Consider the following 13,269-nt stretch of genomic DNA (forward strand, 5'->3'; position numbering starts at 1 on the left):
TATAAAAGGAGATATCTGGATCCCACCCCATTATCTAAAGAATCTCTGGGGCTATGAATCTGTTTTTGTGTGTGTGTGTGTGTATATGTCTTATTCCTGCCCAGCTGATTAGAATATACGTATCTGATCCGGCACTTGGAAACAATTGGTATGGATGATTCTATGTTGCGTTACTGGTTTTCCACTCTAAGGGATGAACGTGAAATTGAGTGACTCTGGAGTGGAGAAGTGATACCATATCATAATCATGGCAAGTGCAGGGCTGTAACTTGAGACTCCCAAGACAAATTATATAGAAAGCAAGTGCGTGGTAGTAGGAGAGCTTAGTTAAAATGAAAATCTGAAGATGAATTTATGTTGGCTATTGCTTTTGGTTTATACCCTTCCCTACTTTGCTTTCTTCTCATTCTGGTTTTTCAAGAGGTCTGTAACAAGGTAGTAGCATCCAATGCTGGGTGGGTGCAGATGTATGTCCAGTAAGTCATTCTTCTCTCTTAATTGAATAAATCCTTCCTAGGGGTTAATGTCTGATTTTAGTCTTAATATTTTAAGGAAATGTTGGAAAATTGGAATCACAAAAAAACACATTTTAGGAGGCTTCAAATATAGTACTAATTAAGTGCTAATTGAATTGAGCTAAAATCTAGTCCAAATGAGAACATCTTAAAGAATTTAAAGGATTATTAGAAGGAAAGTGTTAGCCCAAATTCCTCCCTCTTCTATTTGACAGTGGGCTAGAGAGCATATGAGATACTTAACTAGACATGCCGTATCAGCCAGAAATAAGATTGGCCTTAAATGTCAGGCCAGTTGTACTTTGACTACAAAAATTATTTTGGTTACCAAAATACACTCGATTATATGAAACACTCTCGTGGTCTGTGACAATAAATATATACCATATGATAAGTATATACTGGTGAGAGTATAGGTATGCAAGGTACACTAAGTGAAACATACCAAGGTACAGAGCAATGTGTATAGTATGTTTCTATTTATGTTTTTTAATAGAATCTTTATTTAGCCATTGGTATATGGAAAGTTTTTAAAAGGATGCTTAAGAAATTGTCAGTGATGTCTGCCTTTGGTGATTGGGCTGGGGTATGGAGTGGCATAAATTCATAAAAATGGACGTAAATGCTTTCATTGTATGTCTTAATCTAACATTTATTGCTCTAATTTTATCCCAATGGATTATATCATCAACTGTTCTTCCTTCAATATTTCAGATTTCCGTTAATGCTGAACAAGTCAGAATAGAACTGGAGCCACCAGATAAAGCTAAACCCTTGGGCACAGTTCAGCAAAAAAGAAGGCAAAAAATGCAGCAGAAGTAAGAGCTACAAATGCATTGAGCGCTTGCTGTTGTTCCCCTGACTCGGAATGTTATGAAACCTTGGAACTTTTTGATACCCATCAATTTGCTATAATCAGGCACAGTGGTTTTTACTTAGCACATCATAGGGTTTGCTTTCCCACCTTTTTGTCTTCTCCATTTTCCAGAAAATCGCAAGATCTAGAATCTGTCCAGGAAGTTGGAGGTTCCTACTGGCAAAGAGTAACTCTCATCCTGGAATTACTGCAGCACAAAAAGAAGCTCAAAAGTCCTCAGATATTGGTGCCAACTCTTTTTAACTTGCTATCAAGGTAGTGACACTTGGCTTTGATCTGTGAGAGAACAGGACTCTAATTCTTGCCCATCTTATCTAACATTCTCTTTTCAACATACTCTTCTCTTGTTTAGATAGTCTGTAAAATAAAGCAAGTACTATACTTGAAATTAAAAGATTGGTTTTAAGTATCCATTGCCAGTACCCCAAACTGACCTTAGTGTCCTGTGTCACGTAGTAAGTGACCACTCACTTTACAGCCTACTTTCCTCTGAACTTTTCAGTAACATGCCTGGGGCATCATTATTTGTATTTCAAGATATAATGTTGAATTTATATAGATATATATGTGTGTATATATAGTATTTGCTATCTGTGTTTTCATATATATAGATGTGTATCTATATATAGATTTTTGTGTGTGTGTGTGTGTAAATTGAGTATGAATTGTAGAGTGTGCTTTCATATGAAAGGCAAAGTAATTCTGAAGGTTATCCTGTAAGATTCCAAATAGGTTAATAGAAAGTGCAATAGAGAGGAAGTGGAATTTGACATAGCACCTGTCTATATGAGAGAAAATTAAAGTTAGAAATCTTATATCTTATTTCTAGACTTCATGCTTAATGGTAGTATTTTAGTTATTCCTTATTGAATATGAGTTCTGGACAACGGTCATTAATGCCGCCATGAGTTGTACAACTTTTACATTTCCCATCATTTCTCTTTTGGGTGTCCTGAAGGTGTTTAGAGCCCTTGCCACAAGAGCAGGGAAATATGGAATACACCAAACAGTTAATTCTTAGTTGTCTGCTCAATATCTGCCAGAAACTCTCTCCGGATGGTGGCAAAATACCCAAAGGTAGGTACTTTTGGGAAGGAAAGGTTAGAAAAATTACCTGCTTTGAGTGTGAGTGCACCTGCCACTTAGAGTTTTTGCCTTTCTCACCACTGTAGATGTTTTAGATGAGGAGAAGTTCAATGTGGAGTTGATAGTTCAGTGCGTCCGCCTTTCGGAGATGCCGCAGACCCATCACCACGCCCTTTTACTTTTGGGCACTGTGGCTGGAATATTTCCGGTAAGTGTTAATGATACAAGATTTTAGCAGATATTTCAGAGATTTTTCTTCCACAGAAGTGCACTGGCACCTATTGATTTTAAATTTAATCAATTAGGCTTTGGAGTCTTCCAGCACTGATGAGACTCAGCCCTGCCTCTTCATAGCTGAGACTGTCTGAGCCAGTTGATCTTGCGAAGCTTTGGTTTCCATTTTTATCAAGTGGGAATAATAACCTTCTTCACTGGATTGTTGGGGGAATTAATTCAGTTGGATAATTTATGGTTAGTACTTAGCACGACACCTGGCACACTATCTATCTAATAAAACAGTGGGCATTAGTGTTATTTGGGAAAAGTTAATATCTCATTTATCCTCAAGTAGTCCCCAAAATAACCTTTAACCAGTGACTTAAGAAAATTAATTTGATCACAAACTATATGATTTAAAGAAATCATGTCCCTTTTATGAAAAACATCATTTAAACATTTGTAAAGAGATTGAAACTATTTTCATATTGCGGATTTAGGTCAGAAGTTTTAACCTGGGGTTCTCTGTGAGCTTTAGGGGTCTTAATGTACTGAAATCATATGCAAGGTTTTATGTCTATGGGGTTTTTTTTTTTCTTGTAAGAGAGTCTGTGCTTCTCAAAGGGGTTGATAATCCAGAAATAGTTGAGAATCATTAATATTTTTTCTGTTTTTATTGAAATATAGTTCAGATGCCATAAAATTCACCCATTTAATAAGTATACAGTTGATTTTAATCTATTCACAAAGTTTGTGTAATCACCAGCACGATCTACTTTAAGAGCATTTTCATCACCCCAGGAAAGAAACTCTACACCCATTAACAGTCACTCTTCCTCCCCCTCCTCCCTGCCACAACCACCACCCCCACCCTGCTCCTGGCCACTAGTAATTGATTTTCTGTCTCTATCGATGCCTATGCTGGACGTGTCATGTAAATTGAGTCATACAATATGTGGCCCTCTGTGTCTGGTTTCTTTTGCTTAGCATAACGTTTTTGAGGTTCATTCATGTTGAAGCTTGAATCCGTATTCCTTTTATGACTGAATAATATTGTTGTATGTGTATGCCATATTTTGTTTATCTGTTCATCGGTTGATGGGCATTTGGGTTGTTTCTACTTTGGGGCTATTATAAATTATGTTGCTATGAATATTCTAGACCAGGTTTTGTGTGGACATGTTTTCATATCTCCTGGGTATATATAACTAAGAGTGGAATTATTGGGTCAAACGGAATTTTATGTTTAACTTTTGAGTAACTTGCGAGACTGTTTTCTATAGTGGCCACACCATTTTGCTTCCAGCCTGTAAAGATCCCAATTTCTTCACATCCTTGCCAGTACTTGCTATTGTCTTTTTTATCACCATCCTAGTGGGTGTGAAGTAGTGTTTGTGCTTATATTCTTTTCATATGAATTTTTTCTTTGGAGAAATGTCTTTTCAAATCCTTTGCCTGTTTTTTAATCAGGTTATTTCTCTTTTTATTGGTGAGTTGTAATGAATCAGCGAAATGGAAAATGTTAGCCTGGGCAGGAATATCACTTGTGGCCAGGAGTTCAAGACCAGCCTGGGTAACATAGCAAGACCCCATCCTTATAAAAAGAAAAAAGAAAAAAAATTAGCTGGGCATGGTATCGTGCACCTGTAGTCCTAGCCACTCAGGAGGCTGAGGTGGAAGGATTGCTTCAGCTCAGGAGTCCAAGGTTACAGTGAACCATGATCACACAACTGCACCCCAGCCTGAATGACAGAGCGAGACCCTATCTCTTAAAAAAAAATTAGTAGAAATAGAAAATGTTGATAGTTATGTTTTCTTTCAGGATAAAGTTCTACACAATATCATGTCTATTTTTACATTTATGGGAGCCAATGTCATGCGCCTGGATGATACTTACAGTTTTCAGGTTATTAACAAGACAGTGAAAATGGTTATTCCCGCACTTATTCAGGTAAGCTCTCTTTTTACCATCCTGGGGTTTCTTTTTTTAATTTAAGAATTTTGCATATAAATGACATTAAAAGCCTTTTCTTTTTTTTTTTTTTTTTTTTTTTTTTTTTTGTGGTTTTTTTTTTTATCCTCAACAATTGTATAAAAGCCTTTCTGAAATGCTCAGATACATTGCCCTTAAGTTTAGAATGCTGAAGCTAAGAAGCAGTCTGGGCAATGTCTTTCCCAATAATCTAAACAAACATGTTATACCTGGTTCTGCTGTGCTGTGTGTGTGTAACTGTGTCTTAACATCATTTGGATGAGGTAAATTTACATCCACCGTCTGTTTCAGGACACTGCATCAGTTTGATAGTACCTTCTTACATGTTGATGAGGATAGGAACTTTTAGAGCTACAGTGACAAATTTGTTAACATGCAGTTTAGCAGATGTTTACCAAGCATTAAACTCAGAGAGAGAGGTGAGATGTTCTCTCTCCCAGTAAGGAATGAACAATTCAAAAGTAAAAAGTAGCCTCAAGAATAAAAGAGCTTGGTCATCTGCTTGAGTTTTCTATGTACCCTCACTTGTTAATTAATGTCTTTTCTCATGCTATTGACCATCCCAGGGATCACCATATTCAGCACCTTCTTTTAACCTTAGTATTAGATTGGTATTCTCAGTGTCCACCAAATTGGCAAGTATAGGATATATACCTAAAAAGAAAAATAATAATATGCATTCATATGGTCAGTGCCAGTCAAGTAAATGCTAAAGAGTTCAGAATAGGAGATAGTCCATATGGGACAGGATGACCAGAAAGTTCTGTAAGAAAATTTGAACTGGTGTGAAAGAAGATAGGATTTGTTCAGTGATGGCAGAGCCAATAATATGGGAAAAGGCATGATCTAGGAATGTTCACAGCATGTTTGAAGAATGTAATGGTGATCGATTAATGGAGAGCAGAAGGTTGAGACAGGTAGACGTTGGTTTAGTCATTCATTCAAGTGTTTTCTGTCATTTATTCAACAACTATATTTTGATCGCCAATACCTGGAATAAAATGGTTCAAACTTTATTCCGAAAGCAGCAAGAAGTTGTTGGCCTTTTCTGTGCTCTGCTTATCTTCATTCTTCTTGAGGCACAACCCAAATCCTGCGTGATTTGTGCAGTGTTCCCAGGCAGCCTAAGCGGACTCGCTATCAGTGTCACGTATTTGGCATCTGCCGTTACTGCCTCCTGTTATCTTTTCACATATGTATTCTGTTTCTTTTGTTTGTTTGTTTTTTGAGACTGAGTTTTGCTCTTGTTGCCCAGGCTAAAGTGCAATGGCATGATCTCAGGTCACTGCAACCTCCGCCTCCTGGTTTCAAGTGATTCTTCTGCCTCAGCCTCCCGAGTAGCTGGGACTACAGGCACGAACCACCACACCCAGCAATTTTGTATTTTTAGTAGAGATGGGTTTCACCATGTTGGCCTGGCTGGTCTTGAACTCCTGACCTTAGGTGATCTGCCCACCTGGGCCTCCCAAAGTGTTGGGATTATAGGCGTGAGCCACTGCGCTCGGCCATATATCCTGTTTCATACAGAAAATAAACCTCCTTTGGGGCAGGGCTCATATTATACACTTTGTATTCCCATCAGGGCTAAATAGCACCTGGGACATGACAGGTACTTACTGAATATTTATTATTAGGGCTTTGATTATTAAAACTCTTGTGGCTGACTGAGTATGGTGACATGCCCCTGTAACACCAGCACGTTGGGGGCTGAGGTGGGATTATTTGAGGCCAGGAGTTTGAGACCAGCCTGGTCAACATAGCAAAAGCCCGTCTCTACAAAATTTTTAAAAAGTGGTGGTGGGGGTTCTGGGATGTCCCAGCTTCTTGGGAGGCTGGGGTAGGAGGATCGCTTTGAGCTTAGGAGATCTAGGCTACGGTGAGATATGGTCATGCCACTGCACTTCAGCTTGGGCCACGGAGAAAGACCCTGTCTCTAAAAAAATAAATAAAATTATTCTGGTAACTTCTTGGGGCCCATCTAAAAGCCGTATCTTGTCCACCTAAAGCTTGTTTTGTGGAAGATTACTTGCACCTACTTACTGTCTCTGCTTGCTGTTTTGCAGTCTGATAGTGGAGATTCTATAGAAGTTTCAAGAAACGTTGAAGAGATTGTGGTAAAAATCATTAGTGTATTTGTGGATGCACTGCCACACGTCCCGGAGCACAGGCGCCTGCCCATCCTTGTTCAGCTTGTTGATACACTGGGTGCAGAGAAATTCCTCTGGGTTCTCCTCATCTTGCTTTTTGAACAGTATGTCACAAAAACAGTGCTGGCGGCTGCCTATGGAGAAAAGGTCAGAACCTAGGGTGAGAAGATAAGGAAAATGGTGGTTTACACAGATTTTATGTTATTGTCCAGTTTAAACATGGGGCTGGTGATGCCTAATGTGTGTTATTTAGAACCTTTTGCTCAGAATCTTTTCAAAAGGTTTTGGCATTTAAAAAAATTTCATTCAGAGCCCATAGCACTCTGAATATCCTCAGTTGCAGCAAAACATCTGAGGGTGAATTAACTTTTCTGAGAAACAGATCTGGTGCCATGCAGGTGGTTCTGTTTTAAGCCCAGGAGAGTATGGCTGATGAGTAATGAAACAGTGTCTCTTCAAAGTGGTTTTGAAGGCAGTTTGTGGGGAAATAGAGGAGCCTCCGTGTCCCTGAAGTTAGTAAGACACAAACATGGGTGATTGTTTGGAAAAGCCCTGTTTGGATAAGTCAAGGACCATTTTTAAATGACTTCTTAGACATGGGATCTGGGAGTAGATCTCGACCTACTCTAAATAAAGTAGTATACTCTTTTCTGCTAGAAATCCTAACGCACAATATCCTGAAATTATGCCTTCACAATTCCTAAGTACAGATTTATTACTTTTTTCTCTTTCTACACAGGATGCTATTTTAGAAGCAGACACTGAATTTTGGTTTTCAGTCTGTTGTGAGTTTAGTGTCCAGCATCAGATACAAAGCTTGATGAATATCCTCCAGTACTTACTAAAGCTGCCAGAGGAAAAAGAAGGTAAGTGTAGATCGGGTGTCACTTACCGTTCAATCTGAAAGCTAAGGAGAAACAGAAGAGAATGTAGGTTATCCTTAGTACATCTTCAGAAGGATTTTTAAAGTAAGTTAATCATTTTAATTTGATTGTGTACTTTCTTGAATCCTTATGGAAAGTAGTCGGAATTCCATTTGCCATTCCTCACACATTGTCTTTTATACCTCTGTGCCCTGTGCTGACATCTTGGCTGTGGAATGTTACTGGTATCCAGGATGAGTTAGGTTCAAATGACAGTAAATGATCAGCACCTCGTTAGCTGTCTCTCAGCTTCTCATTAAAATATCTGAAGACATTTACATGAAACCAAAAAAAGTAGGTACCACAGGAGTGGCAGCAAAATATTAAAATTGTACCATACAGCAGAGCCTTGAAGAAAATCCCACTAACCACAGCACCACTGAGGCTGGCTTAGGAAAGGGTTGATGAAGCCAGGTGTGATGGTATCAGCCTGTGGTCCCAGCTACCCAGGAGAGTGAGACAGGAGGATTACTTTAGCCCAGTTCAAGACCAGCCTTAGCAACATAGTAAGACCCCATCTCTAAAAATTTTTTTTTCGTTAAGAAAGGGTTGACATGTTGAAAGTTCTTAGTTTTCTACTCTTTGAAGCAGAACAACAAGGCACGTTAGAAAGAAGGTACTCTAAGAGCTCCGCGGAGACTCCTTTCTGCATGGCCAGCCATTGGCCCTGTCATCCCTGTTTGGCTGGGCAGTGACTTGTCCCACCCTGCAGTCAGCTCAGGTTTGGCAGGGACAGACACGGGAGGTCCCTGGAGAGTATGTGGTGATGTGGGTAAGGAAGTGTCTTAGCAGTAAGTCATTCTGTAGGATAGTGGTTTTTAACACTGCACTGCCAACCCCATTTACATTAGATACATTTGATAAAGAAATCTACATCTGCAGTTGGAAGTTCAAAGACTCCTTCTGTGATATGGTCTTCTTCCATTTGATTGTCCGCTTTCCCTGTTTTGGTTTTTGTCTTAAACACTCGCTTCTCAGGGCCATTGGTTACTTTCTTGGCAAATACACTCACGTTTTTCACTAATTTAGAAGAGGAGAAACTGGATGTAATAGATGAACAAATTTCTCTGTGAAAATGTTATCCCATTAACCATCCTTTACTTGAAAGGTCATATCTATTAATTCTGTATGAAGGATTCGGGTGAAAGTGAGTAGGGTCACTTGTTTTGTTGCTGTTTCAGAAACCATTTCCAAAGCAGTGTCTAATAAGAGTGAATCACAAGAAGAAATGCTACAGATTTTTAATGTAGAGACTCACACTAGCAAGCAACTGCGGCATTTTAAATTTTTGTCAGTGTCCTTCATGTCTCAGCTCCTGTCTTCCAATAACTTTCTGAAAAAGGTAATGTGTTCTTTAAATGTGTTTATAAAAAGGTCATTCTGCTGTTTCCAAGGGAACTGTGTTTTCAGTTAGTAGAAGTAGCTTGGTAAATGGCTTATGAAAATGTGAGGCATGCCTTTACAGATAATAGAAAAAAACTACATTTCACCCTGAAAAACTATTTGTCATGATCTACTGAGATTGAACATAATGTAAACTCTATGTTCAGTGGTTTCATTCTTAAGTGTTGTCTACCCACCAGAAGTATTTGAACATGTACACCAAAAACTACAAGAATGTTTATAATATTCGTAACATTCTTCGTGGTAGCACAAAGCTGGTAACAACTCAGATGTCTACCAGCAGAGTAGATAAATTGCCTGTGCTTTATTTTATTTTTTGAGACAGGTCTCACTCTGTGTCCCAGGCTGAAGTGCAGCAGAGTCATCATGGCTCACTGCAACCTGGAACTCCTGGGCTCAAGCAGTCCTCTTGCCTCAGCCTCCCAAGTAGCTGAGACTATAGGCGTGTGCCACCTACGTCTGGCTAATTTTAAAACTTTTTTTTATAGAGACGGGTTCTCGCTATATTGTCCAGGCTGATGTCAAATTCCTGGCCCCAAGCGATCCTCCTACCTCAAACTCCCATAGTGCTAGGATTACAGGCATGAGCCACCATGCCCAGCCTTTCTTTACCTGGATATACTGAGTTCTGCATGTATGATTTGTGTACATCTCTGTTTGTGTATTAAACTTGTTTAAACAATGAGAGAAAAGGAAGGAAAGAAAGGAATATCATGACCAGGAATATAAAAACAGTTTGACATTAGAGTACTGTAAAGTACATTCAGTTCTATAATGCATTAACATATGAAGAAGGGAAAACATACGATCATTTTACATTTTACAGTGAAATACAGCAGATTCAGTACTCATTCACAACTTAAGAAAAGAAAATCCTCTCGGCAGTGCAGGATAGATGGGAATTACTTTGGCCTAATAAAGGTGACAGTCTGAAGCTTGTGGTTTATATCATACCTAATGATGAAATATTAATGGTGTGCCTGCTGCAGTCAGGGACAAGAATGCCCTCTGTCATTGTTTCTATTCAGGAAAAGAAATGAAGTGTAAGAAACAGGAAAGAAGAGAATCAGCAATTAGAACTAATAATGAGTTCAGTAAGCTTGCTTGAGAGAGATCAGTGTAGACACTATCTAGAGGTAAGTGTAGGTCATGATATGTAGCAAGTAAGCTGGCTGAACTAATTAGTCTCACACACTGTTACTAATATTATTCCTCAAATTAGAAAACAGAGTAGATAAAAAAGATTTCCTGTATAATGAAAACATAAACTTAAAAAAACATAAACTTACAAGGTATCAAGAACAAGCCTGACAAAAATATGTGCACAAATATTATGGAGGAATGTCCAAGATATGAAGGGACACAGAAGAAAACTTGGAAGAAATGGAAAGAGAGACGCTGTTTACGCATAAGAAGCCTCGCTATTTAAAGATGGCAGATCTGCCCAGATTAGTCTAGAAACTTAATGTGCTTTTTCAATTATATCATTGTAAGAAATTATATTGATACATTGATACCAAACTGTAAGGGGCCAAGGACAGGGGTATGGTGCAGGAGTACCATCTGATACCCTGCCATACATCTGATACCATACTATACCATCTGATACCATGCCATACATCTGATACCATACTATACCATCTGATACCATGCCATACATCTGATACCATACTATACCATCTGATACCATGCCATACATCTGATACCATACTATACCATCTGATACCATGCCATACATCTGATACCATACTATACCATCTGATACCATGCCATACATCTGATACCATACTATACCATCTGATACCATGCCATACATCTGATACCATACTATACCATCTGATACCATGCCATACATCTGATACCATACTATACCATCTGATACCATGCCATACATCTGATACCATACTATACCATCTGATACCATGCCATACATCTGATACCATACTATACCATCTGATACCATGCCATACATCTGATACCATACTATACCATCTGATACCATGCCATACATCTGATACCATACTATACCATCTGATACCATGCCATACATCTGATACCATACTATACCATCTGATACCATGCCATACATCTGATACCATACTATACCATCTGATACCATGCCATACATCTGATACCATACTATACCATCTGATACCATGCCATACATCTGATACCATACTATACCATCTGATACCATGCCATACATCTGATACCATACTATACCATCTGATACCATGCCATACCATCTGATACCATACTATACCATCTGATACCATACTATACCATCTGATACCATACTATACCATCGGATGATGGGCCAATGCGACTGAAGAGTAGGCCCAGAAACACATGCAGGCGTAGGTAAGAAGTGCAGTAGGTGGTTTTACAAAGCAGTTAGGGGAGAGAATGGTTCAAGTGCTGGCCCTGGCATGATTTGTTTTCCATTTGGGGAAAAGTCCGATGTCACACCTTACAGAAAAGACAACTTTAGTCAGAGTAAAACTTCATTGTGAAAAACAACAGTTCAAATGTTTAGAAGAAAATCAAGGAGAACGTGATCGTGACTGGAGGATAGAAAAGAATTTCTTTAAAATTTTGATTCATTAGAAAGCCACAGCCTAAGAGAAGATTATTGCTCTGCATAAATCAAAAAACATCAGTTTCCATTAGAACAACTGGCAAAGAATATGAATTCACTGAAGAGGGATCACAAATGGCCAATTAATGTACAGTGTCATTTAGCCTCTCCAATAAGCAGGAAATGTGATTAAATGTGATACCCATCAAATTGGCAAAACTGTTGAAGTTGTTAATCCCAGGGAGTGGGTAGGTAGTGGCAGACAGCGTGATTGTTCCAACCACTTTGGAAAGCAGTTGGCAGGATCCCATGAGGTTGAAAGTTCTGGTAATTCCTATGATCTGGTCATTCCCTTCCTTAGGCATATATGCTGTAAAAACTTGCCTAGATGCTCAAAGGGACATAAAAATGTTCTTCTCTAGCATTACTAATAAAAGGGGAAAAAAATGGACATAAACTGAACATCTGGCAACAGAGGCAAATGGATAGATAAGTTATATTTATAGAGGAATATCATATGCAGTTAAAACGAATGAACTAGAACATAAGTCACCATGCATAGATCTCAAAAATATGTTTCCAGAAAAACATGTTCCATGATATGTACTGTTTGAAACATTTAATAGCAGATTTGGGATGATGGTTGTGTTTGTGGGACTTGGGTAATGGGAGAATAGGACCAAGGAGCAGTACTTGGGGGATTCCAGCTGAAATCTGTAATGTTTAACTTCTCAACCGATGATATGTACGCTCACCAGATCAGCATGTCATAGAATTCGGTAGCGGTAATTCAGTGTTGATTGCTGTCTTTTTCTGAACCATTGTAGTACTTTTTAGATACTACCACTAGAATGTAATTATATTAAGATAAATAGAGTTACTACAGTATAATGAGGATGATATGAACCTGATTAAATTATAATGTCAGAAAAAGTTACTATGGAAAGTTTGAGTGAATGGTCCAAGTTTCATTGAACTGACTTGAAATGACTTTTATTATCAACTTTTATATTCAATGACATCTTCTTTAAAAATTAGGTAGTTGAGAGTGGTGGTCCTGAGATTTTAAAAGGCCTTGAAGAGAGGTATGTTTACTTTTCTTTTTTTACTTTTTATTTGGAAATGACTTCAAACTTATAGAAAACCTGGAAAAATCGTACAGAAAATTCATATACTCTTTACAACCAGGTTCACTTTTGCCACATTTACCTTAGCGTTCTCGCTACGTAGGGTTTTTTTCTCTGAGCCATGTGAAAGTAAGTCATATATATTATGTCTCTAAGAATAAGAGATATTCTTATAAAACCACAGTACATTGATCAAATTCAGAAAATTTAACATTGGTCCAATCCAGTGATGTAATCTACAGTTCCTATTCCAGTCTCCCGAATTATCCCAGCACTGTCCTTTACACCGCATGTGTTTCTGCTTCACAATCCATGTCAAGTTTCGGTCTCGTATTGAGTTGCCATATCTGTTTAGTGTCTTTTCATCTGGCCCTGATTTCTGTGGGCTCATGAATTCTTTATT

The 13,269-nt window shown here is 38.4% G+C and overlaps 1 protein-coding gene across 1 annotated transcript in view; it reads left to right on the forward strand.

Moving 5' to 3' along the window:
- Positions 1 to 13,269, forward strand: part of HEATR1 (HEAT repeat containing 1) — a 57,779-nt gene that overhangs the window by 34,464 nt on the left and 10,046 nt on the right. The window contains 9 exon segments of the mRNA XM_017862268.1: positions 1,230 to 1,333; positions 1,504 to 1,647; positions 2,351 to 2,469; positions 2,565 to 2,686; positions 4,517 to 4,645; positions 6,751 to 6,981; positions 7,574 to 7,700; positions 8,939 to 9,099; positions 12,778 to 12,824. Coding sequence (XP_017717757.1) covers positions 1,230 to 1,333; positions 1,504 to 1,647; positions 2,351 to 2,469; positions 2,565 to 2,686; positions 4,517 to 4,645; positions 6,751 to 6,981; positions 7,574 to 7,700; positions 8,939 to 9,099; positions 12,778 to 12,824 — 1,184 coding nt within the window.

This window comes from Rhinopithecus bieti, unplaced genomic scaffold (genome assembly GCF_001698545.2).
Source record: "Rhinopithecus bieti isolate Rb0 unplaced genomic scaffold, ASM169854v2 scaffold_57691, whole genome shotgun sequence".
Lineage (NCBI taxonomy): Eukaryota > Metazoa > Chordata > Mammalia > Primates > Cercopithecidae > Rhinopithecus > Rhinopithecus bieti.